General features: G+C 46.7%; 1 protein-coding gene across 5 annotated transcripts in view; it reads left to right on the top strand.

The window, feature by feature from the left end:
* The first annotated feature begins 662 nt into the window (after positions 1 to 662).
* ACVR2B (activin A receptor type 2B) overlaps positions 663 to 20,046 on the top strand; it is a 340,318-nt gene continuing 320,934 nt past the window's right edge. For 3 of the 5 annotated variants that reach the window (XM_033931706.1, XM_033931705.1, XM_033931704.1), the window contains exon 1: positions 666 to 1,484. In XM_033931706.1, coding sequence (XP_033787597.1) covers positions 1,388 to 1,484 — 97 coding nt within the window. In that variant the 5' untranslated portion in view covers positions 666 to 1,387. Of the gene's footprint in view, positions 1,485 to 20,046 lie in introns of all 5 variants that reach the window. The other 2 variants (XM_033931707.1, XM_033931708.1) reach the window with 2 other exon arrangements.

Below are 20,046 nucleotides of genomic sequence, written 5' to 3'. Positions count from 1 at the left end.
AAAGACTTCTTGTAAAAACCACAGGTTTCTGCTTGTATATTCTACTATATATTACTGGCCCCTGGGCACTCACAAATGTTCCTTCCATCCTCTGGTCTCCCTTCTTACACCCCAGCTGGCTGTAGTTCAAATGGCTTTATTCATTTTCTCCTGCCCTAGACCTTACTGCTAAAGAACACACTTTTTTGTTGTTTAAAGTTGATGGTACCTGTGCCCTCATCCTTCCTTATTTGAATGTTTCCTTTTTTTTAACCCCCTCTCCCAGCCCTGCAGAAGCTGGGCAAAGTGTTACCCCCCCTTCTCCAGCTGTTGATTAGTTAATTCTGTTGGCCGCAGCTAGTCACAAACAGGACGTAAGGACCAGGAGCAAGAACGTTTTCCTCAGCTTTCTGCCATCCTTTTGCGCTGTTCCCTTCTCCTTCCTTTCGTTCTCTCCATTTCATTCCTCGCTCCTTCCAATCCCGTAGCCCTCTCTGGGGCCGAGAACAGAACCCCCCCCCTCCCTCCTTGGCAGTGACGGGCAGCACCCCCACACCAATCAGCTCCGTGCAGCCCCCCTCTCCCCCCCCCCTTCTCTCCATGCCGCCCTAACCTCCAGCTTTTCTTTGTATCAAACATCCGGGTTTCCTCGCTGGCTCCAATCGCTTCTCCCTTTAGAAGCCATATTGGACACGGTTCAGTTTTCCCCCCCTCCCACTCCCCATCCCCTGGAATACATGGCAAGTCCGCGGCGAGCTCGTGCAGCGAGCAACCGGCCCCCCCGTCACCCCAGCGCCCCCGAAACAGAGCGATGCCTCCTCGGCAGCTGGGAGCACCTTTGCCCGCCTCCGCCGCTGCACCTCTGCTGAGCCCAGCGACCGCTGAAGCCCACCGAGTCCCGGTCGAGCGCCGCTCTCTCCCGGCTCCTCCAGTGCCGCCGCTGCACTGAAACTTTCACCCGCTTCGGAGGGAAAAGGAGGGGGGGGGGGGGCGCGCGCGCGCCCCCGCCAGCGGGGCTGGGCAGGTCTCGGCTCCGACACGCGTTGAGCAGCGCTTCTACCAGAGGATTCTTCTCTTCCCGCCTGCAAGAGTGTCGCGCGCGCACACACACACACCTCCGCTCTCGGATTGCACACACGGCCACAAAGCGACAGTTTCCACCCCCACCCCCCCTCCGAGAGTGTTGTGCCCGGGACCCTGCGACCAGTTTTTGCCCGCCAGGACCGCTCCGGCCCCCGAGTTGCAAACGGACAGCCCCTCTCGTTATTAGCTCTTCCCCGGGGCAAGCTCTGTGGCTGTTGTGAAAGAATTAAAAACAAAAAAAACCTGCTGACTGGATTTTTTTTCCTTTTTGCTTCTTCATTCTTGATTGGTTTTTTTACATTTTTTTGTGTGTGTCGTTGTTATTATGATTCTTTGTGTTCTGGAGGAGGCGGCCAGAAAAGTGAGGATGATGGTTGCTCCGTGGCTGACTTTTGCACTTCTTTGTGGAACTTTTCGTGCAGGTAGGAAGGAAAAGAATGGATAATACAAATTCAGTTTGTTTTGACGCTGTTAGAAAAAAAAAAAACCAACCCCAAAACCCCCAACCCACCCATGAACTGCAAATAATCAATTGTTTATTGAATAACTCTTTGAATATATTTGCTGGTTTAAATTTAGCTGCAATCTCTCGGTCATGCTGCTGTGTTTTTGGATAATTTGCTCCCTGTTGGCAGAAGTAGCAAACTAATTAAAATGTTTGCCAACATGCTGCCTTTTTTCCTTTTCTTTTTTTAACATTCTTTATGACTTGACCTTGGGGTTTACAGAAAATGCACCGTTTCCTATCTTGGCAGGAATGCGAGTGGGATCGAAGTAGGCTGGTAGTATTTTACTTTTGATTCCTGTGCTTTGCATCGAATTGTGTATTGAGTGGGTTTCTTGTACAAAGTGTGAATTCTCTGCATCCCTTTCCGATTCCTCCTTGCTGGTTGAGTTGATTTCTGGTTGTAAAAACTAGGCAAAGTGCTGCCGAGGCGTGTTTCCCTTATATTAATGAAATGTTATGATCCCCGTAGGCTTTGCTATTTTGATGAGATGAGTCATGTGGGGTTGATTTGTAACGGGATAATGAAAGTTGTAAAACAAAAAACACAAACCGTACAGATTTTTTTTTTTTTGTTCTTGTTTTATCATTTTTTTTTTTAATGCATTCGAAACAGAATTCGTAACCGGTACAACGAACATAGACGCTGTCGTATTTTAGAAAATCTTGGGAGTCCCTGCAAGGGTGGTCGCATGGATCTGCCTCATTTAAGAGTCCTTCATACAGAACAAGATCGACACACATTATGTGCATGTAAAAAAATATATATATATACACACGATCTCTCCATTGGATCTGACGTTATATCCAGCTTCCTTTACCTGCAAGCTCTGCTCCAGGATGTTTTGGTTTGATTTTTTTTATTTCCTGCTTTTTATTTTGGCGAATCGTGGCTAAATGCAATTTCTTGCCGGTGTAACAAAGCAGCAATGGAAGCTGGGTTCTTTTGCCTCCTTGTTTTTAAGACTTTGGAGGGGGGGAGGGAGGGGGCAGAGCCGCGGGTGAAGGAAGGAATCGAGACTTCTTAAATCTGTTTAAAATAGAAAATCTCTTGATCGGATGGATTTGACAGACTCGATGATGCATTCATATTAAAAAAAGAAAATGAATTAACATGTCCTTAATTCCCAGTCGTTCCATTCCGATTTTGGGAAAGGAAGGTTTGGGGATTTTTCTTTCTCTTCCCCCCCCCCCGATCAAATTTCTCATTTTCTCACCTTCTTCCCCTCAATCCCCCCCTCCCCCCACATAACAACTGTGAGCTCGGTCTGTTAACTCCTAGAATACTGTATAACAGCAAAAGGTTATTTGAGGGTAGGCTGCAAGATTTGCCTTCTGGTTCTGTTCTAAGCCCCCAGTGAGCTTGCCTGAAAGTGCTTTGGGCTTTCCTGTGTTGGAAGGAGCTGGCTGAACAGTGGCAGGCAAGGCGATGCCGCTGTGTCCTTTGTTCGCAGCGCTCATTAGCTATGCAGAGACGCTGCCTCGGTTTGGCATTGTAAACATTGCTCTCCGTTTCCGTTTTTAAGGTCCCTCCGAGCCGATTCGTACGACGAGGGATCGGAAGGGAGGTTTTTAAATGGTGTCGCTGGGTAAATAATGTGACACGAGGTCGAGAGCACCATGTTTTCCTCTCGGCGCGAGGCGAGAGTTTTGTGGGAGTGACTGTGCACCGAAGGGGGCTGAGAGAGAGAGAGAGGATCGGGTTATGTAGAAGCCGCCGGGTCAAGGGCTGGCTGGCTGAAATAAAGCAGAGCATACCGTAGGTCAGGGGTGTCAACGTCCCTCCTCGGGTTTTCAGGATTTCCCTAATGAATGTGCATTGAAAGCAGTGCGTGCACATAGATCTCGTGCATGTTCATTGGGGAAATCCTGAAAACCCGACTGGATTGTGGCCCCCTGGCAGGGCTAGCTGGCTGAAACAAAGCAGAGCATACCATAAGTCAGGGGTGTCAAAGTCCCTCCTCGGGTTTTCAGGATTTTCACAATGAATATGCATTGAAAGCAGTGCATGCACATAGATCTCATGCATGTTCATCGGGGAAATCCTGAAAACCCGACTGGATTGTTGCCCTCGAGGAGGGACTTTGAGACCCCTGGCAGGGCTAGCTGGCTGAAACAAAGCAGAGCATACCGTAGGTCAGGGGTGTCAAAGTCCCTCCTCGGGTTTTCAGGATTTCCCTAATGAATATGCATTGAAAGCAGTGCATGCAAATAGATCTCATGCATATTCATTGGGAAATTCCTGAAAACCGGGAGGGACTTTGACACTCCTGCCATAAGTGGTTGTGCTATCATGAGCTGATGGTGGAAAGAAATAGTAGGTGTAACTTAAGCCTTCCCTTTCTGGTTTTCTTATAGTCCTTGTACAGAAGGAAGTAGTTACTCTTAGGATAATAACCTAAGATGAGGTCTGATGCAAAAAATAGGAACACCAAGGCTAATTAGTCCATAAATCGTTTATGTTTTTATTCCAGAGGAAGTAAATTGCTAGTTGATACATGGCTACATACAGCGAAAATGATATGCAAGAATATATAAATTAGTATTGCAATTAATTTTACACATAAGCTAGAGTACCTTTTGACACCCAAAGTATTTGTGACTTGTAAGGAAAAATCACAGGCAATATATATAACATGTACCTTAAGCATTAATGTAACTTTCTTTGCTCACCTTTGATGGGGATAAAGCACACTTTCTAGCTGGATGAGAGAGATGCCCCAAAATGGAAAACTATGAAAAAAAAGAAGCTCTAGCCATAGAGAAAAGTGCACGATTCTTTCCTTAAGTGTATATTATTTATTCTCTGAATAGAGGAAAGTGAAGCAAGCTTAATTTGTTTAATTAGTGTTGTGTTTGACTCAAGGTTAATGATTATCACTTTAAAAAAATTACCCAAACAGGTATCAAGATATTTTTTTTAATTCTAAGTACTTAAGTGGTTAATTATACCCTACTCACTATCTTATTTGCAGGGCAGTGAAGATTATTGACATTTTAAAACAAACGGGTTGAAAACATTTGAGTGTTTTCACATTTCAGGTTAGAGCAGGATGATGTGTTTGTCATTAATGTACCATGGGGCTTTTCCTTACCACTGAGTATATCTTTTAATTGGGCGTGAGGGGGGAGGGGAGTTGATTTTCTTAATAAATTTGTGATATTCAGTTATTTAAGGAATGGTTTCTTTACCTCCTTGGCTCTGAGTCTGAAAGTTAAATTCTGGTAATGTCACAGTAAATTCATGTGGATCTTTTCTTATGGCTTAGGGATTTTTTTTTTTCTTTATTTTGCTAAAGTCTGATAAGCACTAAGATATCAATAAACAAATGAACCTTTTCCAAAAACGTGGAGTCTATAGAACTAGTGGATATGATATTTTTTCAGAAAGAAAGTGATGTTGGGGATGATAATGGTGATGGAAATCGAAAAGGCTTGGTGTAAACACAGAGGATCCCTTTATGGAAAAGAAATTGAATAAAAGTATAGAGTGTTTTCATATACAATAAAACCTTGGCTTGCAAGTAACTTGGTTTGCAAGTGTTTTGCAAGGCAAGCAAAACATTTGATTAAATTTTAACTTGATATACAAGCAAGGTCTTGCAATACGAGTATATTCAATATACACGTGTCACATCATCACAACTGAGCTGATGGTTCTTTTCTCTCTGACGCTGCGGGAATGTAGTGACTGTTCTAAATGAATGAGTACGTATGGTATTTTGTATTAAAGTTTTTGGGTTGTGGAACGAATCGTCTGGAGTTTCCTTTATTTCTTATGCGGAAATTCGCTTTGATATACGAGTGCTTTAGATTACAAGCATATTTCGGGAACGAATTATGCTCGCAAACCAAGGTTTGACTGTTAAGCAAAACATAAATGATACAAATAAAATGAGAATGTGGTGGTAGGTACGATCCTAACTGCAGGGGGAGGGGAGTAACCTGCATGGAAAGGCTGGTGCAACTCTGGCCACTTTACTAGGCAAACTGGATGACCATACTGGTCTTTATCTGCCATTGTTTACTATGCTAAGAATTAGTTTGTCTTTTTTGCAAATATCCCTGAATTTGGTGCCGATTAGAATGGCGCTTGGTGCAATTTTGCATACCTTTTATAGAATTGCACTTACTGTGCATTTTGTGTAACTTAGGCGTAGCACACCCATTTAGACCAGCTAAAACCAGGCCTAAATGCCTTTGCTTAACTTGTGCGTGTATCGGGTGTATTCTATAACAATGCACATAACTTTTAGGAAAGTCCACGCTCTGCCCTTGGCCGTGCCCCATTTTCAGATTCACACATTGCAACTGGCGCCTACTTTTTTATAGAATCGCACTCTCCATCTTTTAGTCGGCGTCAATTAGCGCCAATTATGAGGTGTTGCCAGTTAAGCCAGTCAATCAAATACATTGTGCATGCAATGACTGCAGCGATTTGCAGGCACAAATTAAGACGCCATATTCAGAATTGGGGGAGGGGGGGGGTTAACTGCATAGTGGGGAAATATACAAGGGATGGGCATGGGCTGCACCTTGCAATTAGCGCAAGGTAACTTTCATACTTTAACTGTTCATTGTGGCAGGCAGTGTAGATTACTTATCGCTATTCGCTACCTCAGCAGGAGACTTAACACCACATCAACAGGACGCTTTACTCATAAGTGCATCTGTGCTGTTGTTCTAGAACTTTTTTTTACTCTGCAGTAAATTATAATTTTGGCTTATATTGTAATGTACACTTAACTGCAAAACTTTACTGCAGTTTATAGGGATATAATGAATGTGCAGATGTTCTTCTGTACTGGTGTGGGCTTCTGTTAAGCTGCCTTGTATCCAAGAGATGTGTATTTGTTTACAGTTTGGTTTATGAGAAATACTGTATCAGTAGTGGCCTTCTTTTTTTTTTTTGTTTGCCCCAATGAAAATCCTTTGTGTTTGTTATAGATTTGCACTGTTTAGAGCAGAGGTTCTCAACCCATTCCTCGGGACACACCAAGGCAGTCAAGTTTTCAAGATATATACAATATATATTGTATATATCAAATTTAGCTCATGCATATTCATTGATAACATCCCTGACTGACTAGGTATGTCCTGAGGTCTGGGTTGAGAACCCCTTGATTTAAAATAAAGTTTTGCCTTGCCGGACAGAGCATGTAGCTTCATCTTAAACATTAAATTTGTAGATTTCTATAGGTCTTGTATCCTCTTCAGGTAACATTAAGAGGTATAGGGACTAAGGGGTTAAGCTTTAGGTTTTTAGGGGAGGTGATGAGACCTAGACCTCCCCTTCTATTAATTTTGGTGTGTGTGTGAGGGGGTATGTCTATGCTTGGCGGTTTGGGAGGGGAGGGGGGTCACATTCGTTTCATGTGATCTGTCTTGTGTCATTATGGCAGGCTATATTTTGGATTGCTTTGCCAGATATTTCTTGTGTTGAAGAATCACTGTCACAATTTTTGGTTTTGTTTTTTTCTTTTTGACTGGTTCTTGTTTTATATCATAACACTGCTGTACCTTTGGGATTATTTGTTTTTTCGTACACTGTGTTTTGTCTAATTTGCTGTGACCATGAATCTTTAATAAAACAGATTTGCTATAAAATAAAGTTTTGATTCACAGTCTGGATGAGAGAGAAGATTTTCCTTTGCTTTACAAGTTGTGGATTATAATTTGCTTGTTAGGTGCCGCCTGTGTTTCCTAGAATTGAATTTTCTACCCAGTTAACATTGGCTTGGATGCCTCTAAATTTCATCATAAGAATAGCCTCATTGAGTCAGACCAGTGGTCCAACTAGACCAGTATTCCATCTTAACGGAGGCCAATCTTATTCAAGGACATGGTGAACGAAGCGCAAAACTGGTATGTACCCAGATTTAGAAAAGGGTGCAGAAAGAGTCAAGCAAAAGACACAGCATGGTTAACCAATGAAGTTAAGAAGGTGATAAGAGACAAGAAAAAATCTTTCTGGATGTGGAAGAAGGACCAAACCGAGGAAAACTGGAAAGAGCACAGGAAGCATCAAAAAGAATGCCACCGCGTGGTCAGAATGGCAAAGAAAGAGTATGAAGAGAGACTTGCCAAGGAGGCACGGAATTTTAAACCATTCTTTCGATATGTGAAAGGAAAACAACCGGCGAGGGAGGAGGTGGGACCCCTGGATGAGGACACATCCAATGTGCCGGAACCGGAAATATTCTTCAAGGGGGACCAAGAGGACAAATTATCGTGCATGGAGGTAAGCCTCGAAGACGTACTCAAACAGATCAATAGACTAAAAACTGACAAATCTCCGGGCTCAGACGGAATCCACCTGAGAATACTAAAAGAACTTAGAGGCGAAATAGCGGAGTTACTGCAGCAGATTTGCAATCTATCCTTGAAAACAGGGGTAATCCCAGAAGACTGGAGGATAGCGAATGTTACACCTATCTTCAAGAAGGGATCCAGAGGCGACCCAGGGAATTATAGACCGGTCAACTTAACCTCAGTTCCGGGGAAGATGGCCGAATCATTGATCAAGGACAGTATCAATGAGCATATAGAAAAAAAACAGGCTGATGAGAACAAGCCAGCATGGTTTCTGTACTGGAAGATCTTGCCAAACGAACCTACTGCACTTCTTTGAGGGGATAAGCGAACAATTGGACAAAGGTGACCCCATAGACATAGTATACCTGGACTTCCAGAAAGCCTTCGACAAGGTACCTCACGATCGCCTACTAAGGAAACTGTGGAACCATGGGGTGGAAGGGGACATACACAGATGGATCAGAAACTGGCTGGCGGACAGGAAACAGAGGGTAGGACTAAAGGGTCACTATTCTGACTGGAAAGGGGTCAAGACCTGGAAACAGGGACCAAGTGCGAAGTTATAAAATTTGCAGATGATACAAAACTCTCCGGTACGGTTAGATCTGTTGAAGAATGTAAAGAACTTCAAAGGGACCTGAACAAGCTGAGTGAGTGGGCAAATAAATGGCAGATGAGCTTCAATGTAAAGTCATGCACATAGGGAAAGGAAACCCGATGTATAACTACACGATGGGGGGGATGATATTGGGGGAAGGTAACCTAGAAAAGGACTTGGGGGTTTTGGTGGATAAAACAATGAAACCGGTGGCACAATGCACAGCGGCCTCAAAAAAGGCGAACAGAATGTTGGGCATTATTAAAAAAGGTATCACTACCAGAACCAAGGAAGTTATCCTCCCGCTGTATAGAGCAATGGTGCGGCTGCATCTGGAGTACTGCGTTCAATACTGGTCGCCGTACCTTAAGAAGGATATGGCTGGCGATACTCGAGAGGGTCCAGAGAAGAGCAACAAAAATGATAAAGGGCATGGAAAACCTTTCATATGCCGAGAGGCTGGAGAAGCTGGGGCTCTTTTCCCTGGAAAAGCGGAGACCTAGAGGGGATATGATAGAAACTTACAAGATCATGAAGGGTATAGAGAAGGTAGAGAGGGACAGATTTTTCAGACTTGTGGGGGCAACAAAAACTAGAGGGCACTCAAAAAAATTGAAGGGAGATAGGTTCAGAACAAATGCTAGGAAGTTCTTCTTCACTCAGAGGGTGATGGACACCTGGAAAGCGCTTCCAGAAAAGATGGTAGAGCAGAGTACGATTTTGGGTTTCAAAATGGGATTGGACGAGTTCCTGAAGGATAAGGGGATTAAGGGGTACAAGTAGAGGGTTACTATATAGTACAAAATGCTTTGGAATAATAGGGTTACTATATAGTACAAAATGCTTTGGAGTAATAGATCACTCACAGGTCAATGACCTGGGGGGGCCGCCGCGGGAACGGACTGCTGGTCTGACTCGGCAGAGGCGATGCTTATGTTCTTATGTTCAATCCAAGTGATCTTTCTACAAAAGAACATTCTGGGAGAGATGCTGTTGCCACAAATAAGAGATTGAAAGTAGAGAATGACACGGGGACAAATTTTTCCCCATCTTCGTGGGAACTCATTTTTTCCGGCCCCGCCAGCTCTGATGCTTATAGGAATTCTGTGAGTGCCGGAGCTTTTACTGTCAAGGCTAGTGATAAAAATCCCTAACGAGGCTTCATAAAAGGGGTGGGGTGTAGGTTTTTTTAAAGTTAATATTTTCTTCTGTTAATAAACTTATGAAAAAGCCAGCAGTGCCAGTATGTAGTAGCACAAGTTTTAGATATTCCACTGGCCTCATAGATAACAAGAATAAGAGGGATCATAATTTTATTCCGTTTTTGTTATGGAAGAAATGTCAGTGGTTGCGTGTTCTTCCTGCTTATCTTCCTTTTATCATTACAAATTCACTATGGCGCTGTTCTGATGATCCATGGAGCACTATCTGGTTTTGGGGAAAAAAAATTTAAAAGATGGTGGATGGATGTGGCTGTATAAGTTACACATGCAGTATTTCCCTAATGTGTAAAAAACATTATAAGACCTAAAATTACATTAGGACAAAAAAGGAAGCTTAGGAATAAGACAAAAGAATTAAAACTAGAGGCGTGAAAAATAAAACCTCTTATTGATAATTGTAAGTGAATTTGGATTTTAGATTTAAATTATTTGTGTTTATAAATCTGAGCCCAAGGCTAGTTGGGTTCATATACAGCAGGTATTCCTGCTTGGGGTGGGGTGGGGCTTACAATATGCATTTGTGCTAGAGACAGAGGAAGGCGAAGTGATTGTCCAAAGCCACAAGGAGCGCCAGTGGGAGAAATAGAATCTGAATTCTGGTTTCCCTGATTCTCAATCTGTTGCTGTAACTACTAGGGTACTCCTCCACTGTAAGATCTGTACCAGTGAACCTTCCTCAGATGCTTCATCTTCTGAACGACAGTTTGATCATTCAGATCATTTTCTTAGCCAGAATTGACGAGCATATAGATGCAGCGTCTCCTACACTTTTAGCAAAGCCTTGGGATAATAAGGTGGGTTTGTCTGCGATTTTTCACACCACTTTGCTTGTTTCCAGCCGTTTTCAGTTATCTGCTCAAAGACAAGTACACTGTTTTTAGTCTATTTTTCTATTTGTGGACCCTACATCATCTGGACCCCTGAGGAAGGCATGTTCGCCAAAACACGGACCGTGTAGAGTATGTTTGGACTATCACATATGTACTGTAGACTTATATTTGCATTTTTATGTTTCTATTTTGAATAGCGAATAATAAATCATCTTATCCAAGGACAAGCAGGCAGCATATTCTCACATGTGGGTGATGTCATCTACGGAGCCCCAGCGCGGACAGCTTTTCAAGCAAACTTGATTGAAGTTTCAAGTTTGTTATGCTGCACCATGCATGTGCATGTCTTCTTGCCCACTAGAGGGCACATCCCCACCTCGTGGTCCTCAGTTCTGTTTTTTCCGCGGAGCCAGAAGCCCTGTTCGTTTTGTGCTCCGTGCATTTTGGCCTTCTGTCACCGCGACTGATTGATTTTTCTCGGTCGCTGTGCTTTATTTGTTATTTTCTTCATTCGCGTGTACTGTATTCGTAAAAAAAAAAAAAAATTTTCCTTCGGCTCCGGGGGCTCCCGGCGGGACCTCGTTCGTTCCCGGCCGGTTTTTTGATTCATGTCCCGCCCCTGGACGGGCTTTAAAAAATGCACCCGGTGTGATCGGTTGCTTTCCATAACCGATCCCCACCGGTGGTGCTTGCTTTGCTTGGGTGCCGAGCACCCGACTGACTCCTGCACTCGGTGCTCTACATTCCAGCGGAGAGCTCTCCGCTGCCGTCGTGCTCGAATGGCGGAGCTCTTCGCTGTGGACCCCGCGGCAGGGAAGGCCTCGACGTCGGCCCCGGCCTTGGCCCCGGCCTTGACCTCGGCCTCGACTCCCTCGACCTCGCCGCGACAGCCTTCCTCGTCGAAGTCTGCGTCCTCGACCCCGAAGTCGACGGTGGGTAAGTCCTCACTTCCATCTTCTGTTCCAGGGTCATCGAAGAAGCCATCCTCGGGCTCCTCGACGGGGGCGGGTGGGTCGTCCTCGGCCCCGCCCCGAGCGTCGAAGGCGGGTGCCCCACGGGAATACTCGAGACCGAAGTCGCCCTCGAGGGAGCACCCGCCAGCCCCGGACTTACCGTCCATGCTGGCCGTGCCTGTGTTTCAGGACTTGCTCCTAGCGCTTATTGCCTCGGAGCTGTCCGGCGCCCTCGCACATCTGCAGCCGGCTTCCGCCTCGGCGGCCTCGGCCCCGGCCTCGACCCCCGGGGTGGTCCCGGCCTCGAACCCGTCCTTGCCCTCGACCGCGGTAGTAGACCAGCCTGAGCGGAGTGTGCGGCCTCGGGACAAGGTGCGTAGGGTTCATCGGATTTCATCCACCTCTTCCTCGTCGAGGTCCTCCCGGGGCTCGTCGCCCTCGGGTCGGCCTCGGGCGAAGCGTCGGGCGAGAAAGCCCAAACGCCTTCGGGGCTCTCCTCGACGACGTGGTCGCTCCTCGCCGACCCGGACGGAGACCCTGTGCGTCTCGGAGCTCCGCCTCGATAATCCGAGGCTTTTCTGTTCCTCTGAGGGTGGGTTATCGAGGGACCCCTCGCCAAGGGGGAGAGAGCTTGCCTCGGTGCCTCGTACCCCGGGGACGTCCCAGAGGGGGCCCTCGGGGCATCGGAGGTCTCCGACCCCACCGAAGTTGTTTGGTGTGGCTTCCTGGAGCTCAGAGTCTGGCACTTGTCGACCCCGGTATTTCCGTGAGGCTTTCCCATCCTTTTTGGCGGCGCGGGCCTCTCGTTCTCCTTCCCCACCTTCGAGGCCCTCGTCCTTTTCGAGATTTGTTCTGGACATGGGGAGGGCATTGGATCTCGATCTTTTGTCGGGATCTCAATATACCAAAGAATTTTTGGAGGAGCAAGATCTGCCATCTCCTCCGCGGGAGTCTCCGCGTCTGCCTTTGAACAAGGTGCTTCACCAGACGTTCCTGCGGAACTTGGACTCCCCTCTGACTGTCACGGTGGTTCCTTCAAAAATGGAGTCGAAGTACCGTACAGTCCCCTGTAAGGGGTTCGAGAAGGCGCAGTTGTCCCACCAATCTTTGCTGGTGGAGTCGGTGTTGAAAAAGTCGCAGCCTTCTCGGGTCTCTGCTGCGGTCCCGCCTGGGCGGGAGGGGCGGACCCTGGACAAATTTGGTCGTCGCCTCTACCACAATTCAATGATGGCAAACAGGGTCCTTAATTATGCCTTCACCTTCTCGTCCTATTTGCGGCACATGGTTTTCACGGGGGTCATGCCGGATTCCCATAAGAGGGACTTTGGCAAGTTTATGGACTCCTTGTCTCAACTGCGTCTGTACCTTTTCCATGCTATTTACTACGCCTTTGAGTTGTCCTCCCGGGTCTCTGCATTTGCGGTGGCCATGCGCCGTCTCGCGTGGCTCCGCACGGTTGATATGGACCCGAATTTGCAGGAGCGCCTGGCCAATTTGCCATGTGTCGGCTCTGAATTGTTTGATGAATCACTTGAGGCGGCGACCAAACGCCTGTCGGAACATGAGCGCTCCATCGCCTCCTTGGTCCGTCCCAAACCCCGGGTGGCGACTCCGAAGCCGTTCAGACCGCCACCGCGGCGCTACCCGCAGAAGACTACGCCGGCGTTTTCCAGGCCTCCGCCTCGGCGTTCCACTCAGCAGAGCAGAGCGTCCCACCTGAAGCCTCAGGCGCAAGGGGCGTCTAAGCCCGCGCCATCTTTTTGACGTGCTGCGCGGATGGGGGCAGGCCCCCTCCGCACTGACGCCGAACCTGCTTACCATCGGGGGCCGATTATGGGCCTTTCATTCAACATGGGCTCGGATAACTTCAGACGCTTGGGTGCTCCGTGTCATCTCGGAGGGTTACTCTCTCAACTTCTTGACGACGACGCCGGAAAGCCCGCCAGACGCGGCTCCTTCCAATCGAAACCAGCTTCCTCTTCTCCTCTCGGAAGCCAGGGCCTTGTTGAGACTTAGGGCGGTGGAGCCGGTGCCCCCCACATAACGGGGACGGGGGGGTTTACTCCCGTTATTTTTTGGTCCCAAAGAAGACCGGGGACTTGCGCCCCATTTTGGACCTCCGGAAGCTCAACAAGTTCCTGGTCCGAGAGAAGTTCCGTATGTTGTCTCTTCCGGTCCTGTACCCTCTGTTGGAAGCAGGGGACTGGATGTGCTCCCTGGACCTGAAGGAGGCTTATACCCATGTTCCGGTGCATCCCGCCTTCCGAAAGTTTCTTTGATTCCAGGTGGGAGAGTTGCACCTTCAGTATCGGGTCCTCCCCTTTGGGCTGGCTTCGTCTCCCCGAGTCTTCACGAAGTGTATGGTGGTTGTCGCGGCGGCCCTGCGATCTCAGGGTCTGCAGGTCTTTCCCTACCTGGACGATTGGCTGATCAAGGCCCCTTCCAGGGAGGGGGTTATCTCAGCGACCCGACAGACTATCATCTTCCTTCAACGTCTGGGGTTCGAAGTGAACTTTCCCAAGTCTCCCAGTGGCGTCAGGATCAGGACCCGCTCTCCTTTCCTGTAGCAGTGACTCCTTCCTTGAGACGCTCGCTCCGTTGGTGGACCAACTCTTCCAATCTTTCCGGGGGTTTGCTCTTTCTCGTCCCTCCGCATCGCAAGGTCCTGACCACGGACTCTTTGGAGTACGCGTGGGGGGCTCATCTCGACGGTCTGCGGACTCAAGGTCTATGGTCAGCGGAGGACCGTCTTTGTCACATCAATGTGTTGGAGCTTCGTGCCATTTTTCTGGCAGCTCGAGCGTTCTGCCACCTGCTGCACGATCAGGTAGTCCTCGTGCGGACGGACAACCAAGTGGCATTGTACTATGTGAACAAGCAAGGGGGGACGGGCTCTTGGTCCCTGTGCCGGGAAGCCCTGCACCTTTGGGAATGGGCGGTCTCCCAGAACATCTTCCTTCGGGCGGTTTACATTCAGGGAGAGAAGAATTGTCTGGCCGACAAACTCAGTCGTCTTCTCCAGCCGCACGAGTGGTCACTGAACTCCCGAGTTCTGCACGAGGTCTTCGACCGCTGGGGGACTCCTCAGGTGGATCTGTTTGCCTCCCCGGAGACTCACAAGCTGCCCCTCTATTGTTCTCGGATGTACTCCCCGGACCGTCTCGAGGCCGATGCCTTTCTTCTCGACTGGGGAGGGAGGTTCCTCTATACGATTCCTCCTTTCCCTCTGATCTTGAGAACGTTGGTACATCTCAAATCGACCAGAGCCACTATGATTCTCATTGCGCCTCGTTGGCCTCGTCAGCACTGGTTCTCCCTGCTTCTTCAACTCAGTGTCAGGGAGCCTCTGCTACTGCCTGTTTTTCCCTCTCTGCTGTCTCAGAGTCGGGGTTCGCTGTTGCATCCCAATCTTCAGTCCTTACATCTGATGGCTTGGTTTCTTTCCCCTTGACTTCGGTTTCTGTTTCTCAATCTGTCAGGGAGGTTTTGGAAGCCTCGCGCAAGGTCTCGACTCGGCTTTGTTATTCCCAGAAGTGGACCAGATTTTCATCCTGGTGTTCCTCGCACCATCTGGATCCGAGTTCGGTTCCAGTGTCTTCGGTTCTGGAATATTTGTTGCATTTGTCCAAGTCTGGGCTGAAGACGACTTCCATTCGGGTGCATCTTAGTGCTATTGCTGCTTTCCATCGGCATCTTGAGGGTCGGTCTCTCTCTCTTCATCCTCTGGTGACTCGTTTCATGCGGGGTCTTGTGAATGTTCATCCTCCTCTGAAACCACCTCCTGTAGTTTGGGATCTCAATGTGGTTTTGGCTCAGCTGATGAAGCCTCCTTTTGAGCCTATTGACAAATCTCATCTTAAGTTTCTCACTTGGAAGGTGATCTTTTTACTTGCGCTCATGTCCGCTCGTAGGATTAGTGAGCTGCAGGCTTTGGTTGCGGACCCGCCTTTTACTGTGTTTCATCATGACAAGGTGGTTCTTCGCACCCATCCTAAATTTTTGCCAAAGGTTGTGTCTGATTTCCACCTCAATCAGTCCATTGTTCTTCCGGTGTTCTTCCCGAAGCCCCACTCGCATCCGGGCGAGGTGGCGCTTCATACGCTTGACTGTAAGAGGGCGTTGGCTTTTTATCTTCAACGCACTCAGTCTCATCGGAAGGTTCCTCAATTATTTTTGTCCTTCAACCCTAATCGGTTGGGACGTCCTGTTTCCAAGCGCACCTTGTCCAACTGGTTGGCTGCTTGTATTTCTTTTTGCTATGCTCAGGCTGGTCTCGCGCTGCATGGTCGGGTCACGGGACATAAAGTCCGAGCGATGGCAGCTTCTGTCACTTTCCTCCGGTCTACTCCGGTGGAGGACATCTGCAAGGCTGCCACTTGGTCTTCGGTTCATACTTTCACCTCCCACTACTGTCTGGATACGTTGTCCAGAAGCGACGGCCGGTTTGGCCAGTCGGTTTTGCGTAATCTGTTTTCCTAAATTGCCATCCTCCCACCTGCCCTTTTTTGGTTGGCTTGGAGGTCACCCACATGTGAGAATATGCTGCCTGCTTGTCCTGGGATAAAGCACAGTTACTTACTGTAACAGGTGTTATCCAGGGACAGCAGGCAGATATTCTCACAACCCGCCCTCCTCCCCGGGGATGGCTTCTTTGCTGGCTATGGAACTGAGGACCACGAGGTGGGGATGCGCCCTCTAGTGGGCAAGAAGGCATGCACATGCGTGGTGCAGCATAGCAAACTTGAAACTTCAATCAAGTTTGCTTGAAAAGCTGTCCGCGCTAGGGCTCCGTAGATGACGTCACCCACATGTGAGAATATCTGCCTGCTTTCCCTGGATAACACCTGTTACGGTAAGTAACTGTGCTTTTCAGAACATCTACATCCACATCTTTTGTTTTTATCGTTGGATTGTTCTCACTGTGGAATATTGGGTCTTCTTTTTGTTTCTTGTTGGGTTTGTATTTCCAGAATTTTGGTACCTTGGCTTGCATTGTCACTAGTTGGTTTGTGACGTTGTGTAAGACACGTTGTCTCCTTGTGCTTCTGCAATCTAGGCCTGTGCTTTTCAACCCAGTCTTTGGGGCATAACCAGACTGTAAGAGGGGCATAATAAAAAAAAAGTCTAAGTCCCCTTTTGGCCTAAGGCCTTAAACGTTGAAAGTAGAAGCAGGGAAAATGTCCATTATCAAAAAAAACGACCAAAAGGAGGCTTTTTAAAAAAAATAATGGCCTGCCTCTACGTTTAGCTGTTTAAACGCTCAGACCACCACTACGTCTAAACTTATACCATATAATCAACGTAAAAAAAGCCTAAGCCCCAAACGTCCAAGGCTTTTAGGCGTAGGAGGAGCCAGTCCTTCGCCTAAAAGCTGGATTCTGTAACCGGTGTCTGTCATCGGGGCAAGAGGGAGCCTAAGCCCTCCTGCCCCGGGCACCCCCGAACTCCCCGACTGTATTGGGGCAGGAGGGAGCCCAAGCCCTCCTGCCCTGGGCACCCCCAAACTCCCATTACCTATGATCAATGGGTCCTAGAAGTGGTTCAGTTGGGCTTTGTGCTCATTTGTATAACCCATTTCAAATGCCCTTACGGGCCATTGGCTTCTTCTTTTCTGCCTTTGGTCTTCAGCCTCTGTGGGGACTAGGGGGGAGTTTGAGAGGGCTTTCGGCCACTGGTTTCCTAAGTTTTGGGGTTGGTGCTTAGATCCAGACTAATTTGTCAAGACTTGCCTTAAGTGATGATTCCTGTTCAAATGCAGCACTGCATCTGATTCTAATTATGCGGCGACTTGTGGCATCAGCCCAACTCGTCCAACTTTGAGTTTAGTTTGGAGATGTTATCAAAGAAAAATCTTAATATGAGGAAATTGAGGATGCTGTGGTGCAGTTCTCCGAACAGAAAATATAATAAACTGAAGTCCACATTTTCACAGTTTCCTACTGCCCAGAAAAATAGCACAGTAGCGGCTGACTGAGATCTAGGGTGGGGTGATAAAAAGCAAACATAAAGTGTCTTGTGGTTGAGTGTGTAATGTGGAGCCTGCAGAGAAAGAAAACAAAGCCATAATCTTCAGGACTGGAGGAGAAAATAGTGGCAATAAATCTATGTTAGTGGTTTGGTCATAAACAAGATTAGCGGCTCAAAATTACAGAGCAGTGTGGAAACCACGCTGTCATAATGAATGGAGAACGCTGATTCTTGTTTCTGAAGTAGGGGAGGGGGAAAATAGACTGCTAGCATGAGTCTGAATTGCAGGAAGTTGTGTTTCTTAATCAGCTCTAATTCATTTGTGAATTAAAGTATTGGAGAGAGATTTGTTAAATGTAATTCGAAGACTGTCTGGGTGTCTTCTGTTCTATTTCGCCTGTCAATTTGTGCTTCCAGTTCAGTGAACCTTCCTTTGTATTCTATGTATTCTTGGCTCTATCGTGGCAGAAAATGTTTTGTAGTTGAGACACTCATATTGTGGCTCCTTCCCTTCCCTTTGGGGCAGGGAAATACCTACTAAACTTGCATGAAACTCACCTTGACCTGGGTATTGGCAAGGTGAGTAATCTTTAATTTCTGCAGATCAATAGAGTGGGATTTGGGAATTGAACCTTGATTTCTGAAACCTGCGAGTGGCACCAGTGAAAAGTTAGGCCAAGCTATATCTTTATTTTTAAACTATTAACTTTCCGTGTTCAATGCATCATCATTTTTTTTTTTTTTTTAACTTCTTTCTGGTATATGATTGAATGCTGGATGATTTTAACATTATCTCACAGAGTAAGTTGACATAGGGGTTTTTTATGACTGAGATGTAATTTAAAAAAAACAAAACCAAATTTTATACCACTTAAGTGCAGTGAACATAGAATGATTTAGGTATCTTATAGCATTTCTGCATCAGAAATGTGTTCATATTTATACTGCCTTTCCTAACCCATACATGTAATTATGTTAAGGATTATTTGTAAAGGAATCCTCTATAATAAAACCCTAAGCGCGCATGCGCACCTAGGAGGCTGTGATCCCTGCCGCCATGATGTGTGCTTCCGTGGCCGCATTTCATTTGCGGCGTGTGGGTCAGCTTGCGGTGGTTTGTCGAGGTGTCCTATGCTGGTGGAGGGGGAGAGGGAAAGGGGGCTGCTTTGGGGGGAGGGGTGTGCTGGGGGGGCAGACAGCTGGACAAGTATTGCTAGATAGGGGGAGCAGGCAAGGGGTGATAGTGGACAGCCGAGGAAAGAGAGAGACAGAAAGAAAGACAGACACACACATCTATTTTAGCACCCGTTAAAGTAACGGGCTTAAAGACTGGTGAAGAATAAAAAGAAGACTAACACAGTGCCTGTGTATCAGTCTGTGGTTTGACTACAGATATGCTTCATGCTAAAATTATTAGACTGCCATGATTAAACTTAAGTTGAAAAGGGCCCATTTGGATGAAACAGATTTAGAGAATTAAAGGCCTATACCAGTATTATCTTTTTTAGGGCAAATCATAGAGAAAGCAGTTTTAAAGCACCTAGAAAAGTTTGTGGAGAGAGAAAACTTACTTGATTGCCATCAATTTGGCTTTTAGATGAGCCAGTGTTGAATCCTTGTTAGTAACAACCATAGGTGAAATAAAAAAGGGTATGGATAAGAACAAAACATTCTATATGGTTTTTCTGGATGAATCATTAGCGTTCGATGCAGTTGATACTGATATCCTATTGCGAATACTGATGAAGATGGGGATAGGAGGTGGAAAAGGTTTGTTTCATATTTTCAGGATCATTCAATTAGAGTGCAGAGTAATGAAGATGTATTGAGTACAATGCCTGTGTTTAAGGGTGTTCCACAAGGGTCAGCACTCAGCTTTGCTTTTTAATCTTTGCATGGCTTCTCTGGGAATTGTGTTTCAGCAATTGAATGTCAGTTATCGTTTTTATGCTGATGACATTCAATTTTTTTCACGATGGGTGATTGGAGAATTTAATTGCAAACAAAATTATCGATTTGTTTGAAAGCTGCAAATGACTGGATGGTAGATCATAAATTGGTATTAAATCTTGCTAAAACAGATTCGATGTTGATTGAAAGGAGCGAAGTCTCCATGTGGCCCCAAAATATTGAGGTAAATAATATGAAACTTTCAATACATAAACAACTGAAAATCCTGGGGGTCTTGTTAAATTTGACATAGGGTATGAAAGATACTGGCAGTAATTAAATCTGTATTATCCCAGGACAAGCAGGCAGCATATTCTCTATATGTGGGTGACATCATCTACGGAACCCCGAGCGGATAGTCTCGCAAGCAAACTTGCTTGAAGATTTTCAAGCTTGCAAGTGTACCGCACATGAGTGTGTGCCTTCCCGCCCGAGTCAGGGCGCGCGTCTCCTCAGCTTGGCCTCAGTTCTTAGTTTTCCGCGGAGCCAGAAGCCCTGTTCCTCTGCTCTGCGCGATCGCTAAGTGCCTCTTGCACTGCGGCTTGCTTTTTTTTTGTTTTAAAATCGGGTGAGTCGCTGTGTGGCGCGTTTCTTCATAAAAAAAAAAAAAAAAAGAAAGGATTTAAAAACTTCTAGTTTCGGG

Source organism: Geotrypetes seraphini, chromosome 2 (genome assembly GCF_902459505.1).
Source record: "Geotrypetes seraphini chromosome 2, aGeoSer1.1, whole genome shotgun sequence".
NCBI classification, from domain to species: Eukaryota; Metazoa; Chordata; class Amphibia; order Gymnophiona; family Dermophiidae; genus Geotrypetes; species Geotrypetes seraphini.
This window is presented reverse-complemented; position numbering and strand designations above follow the sequence as displayed.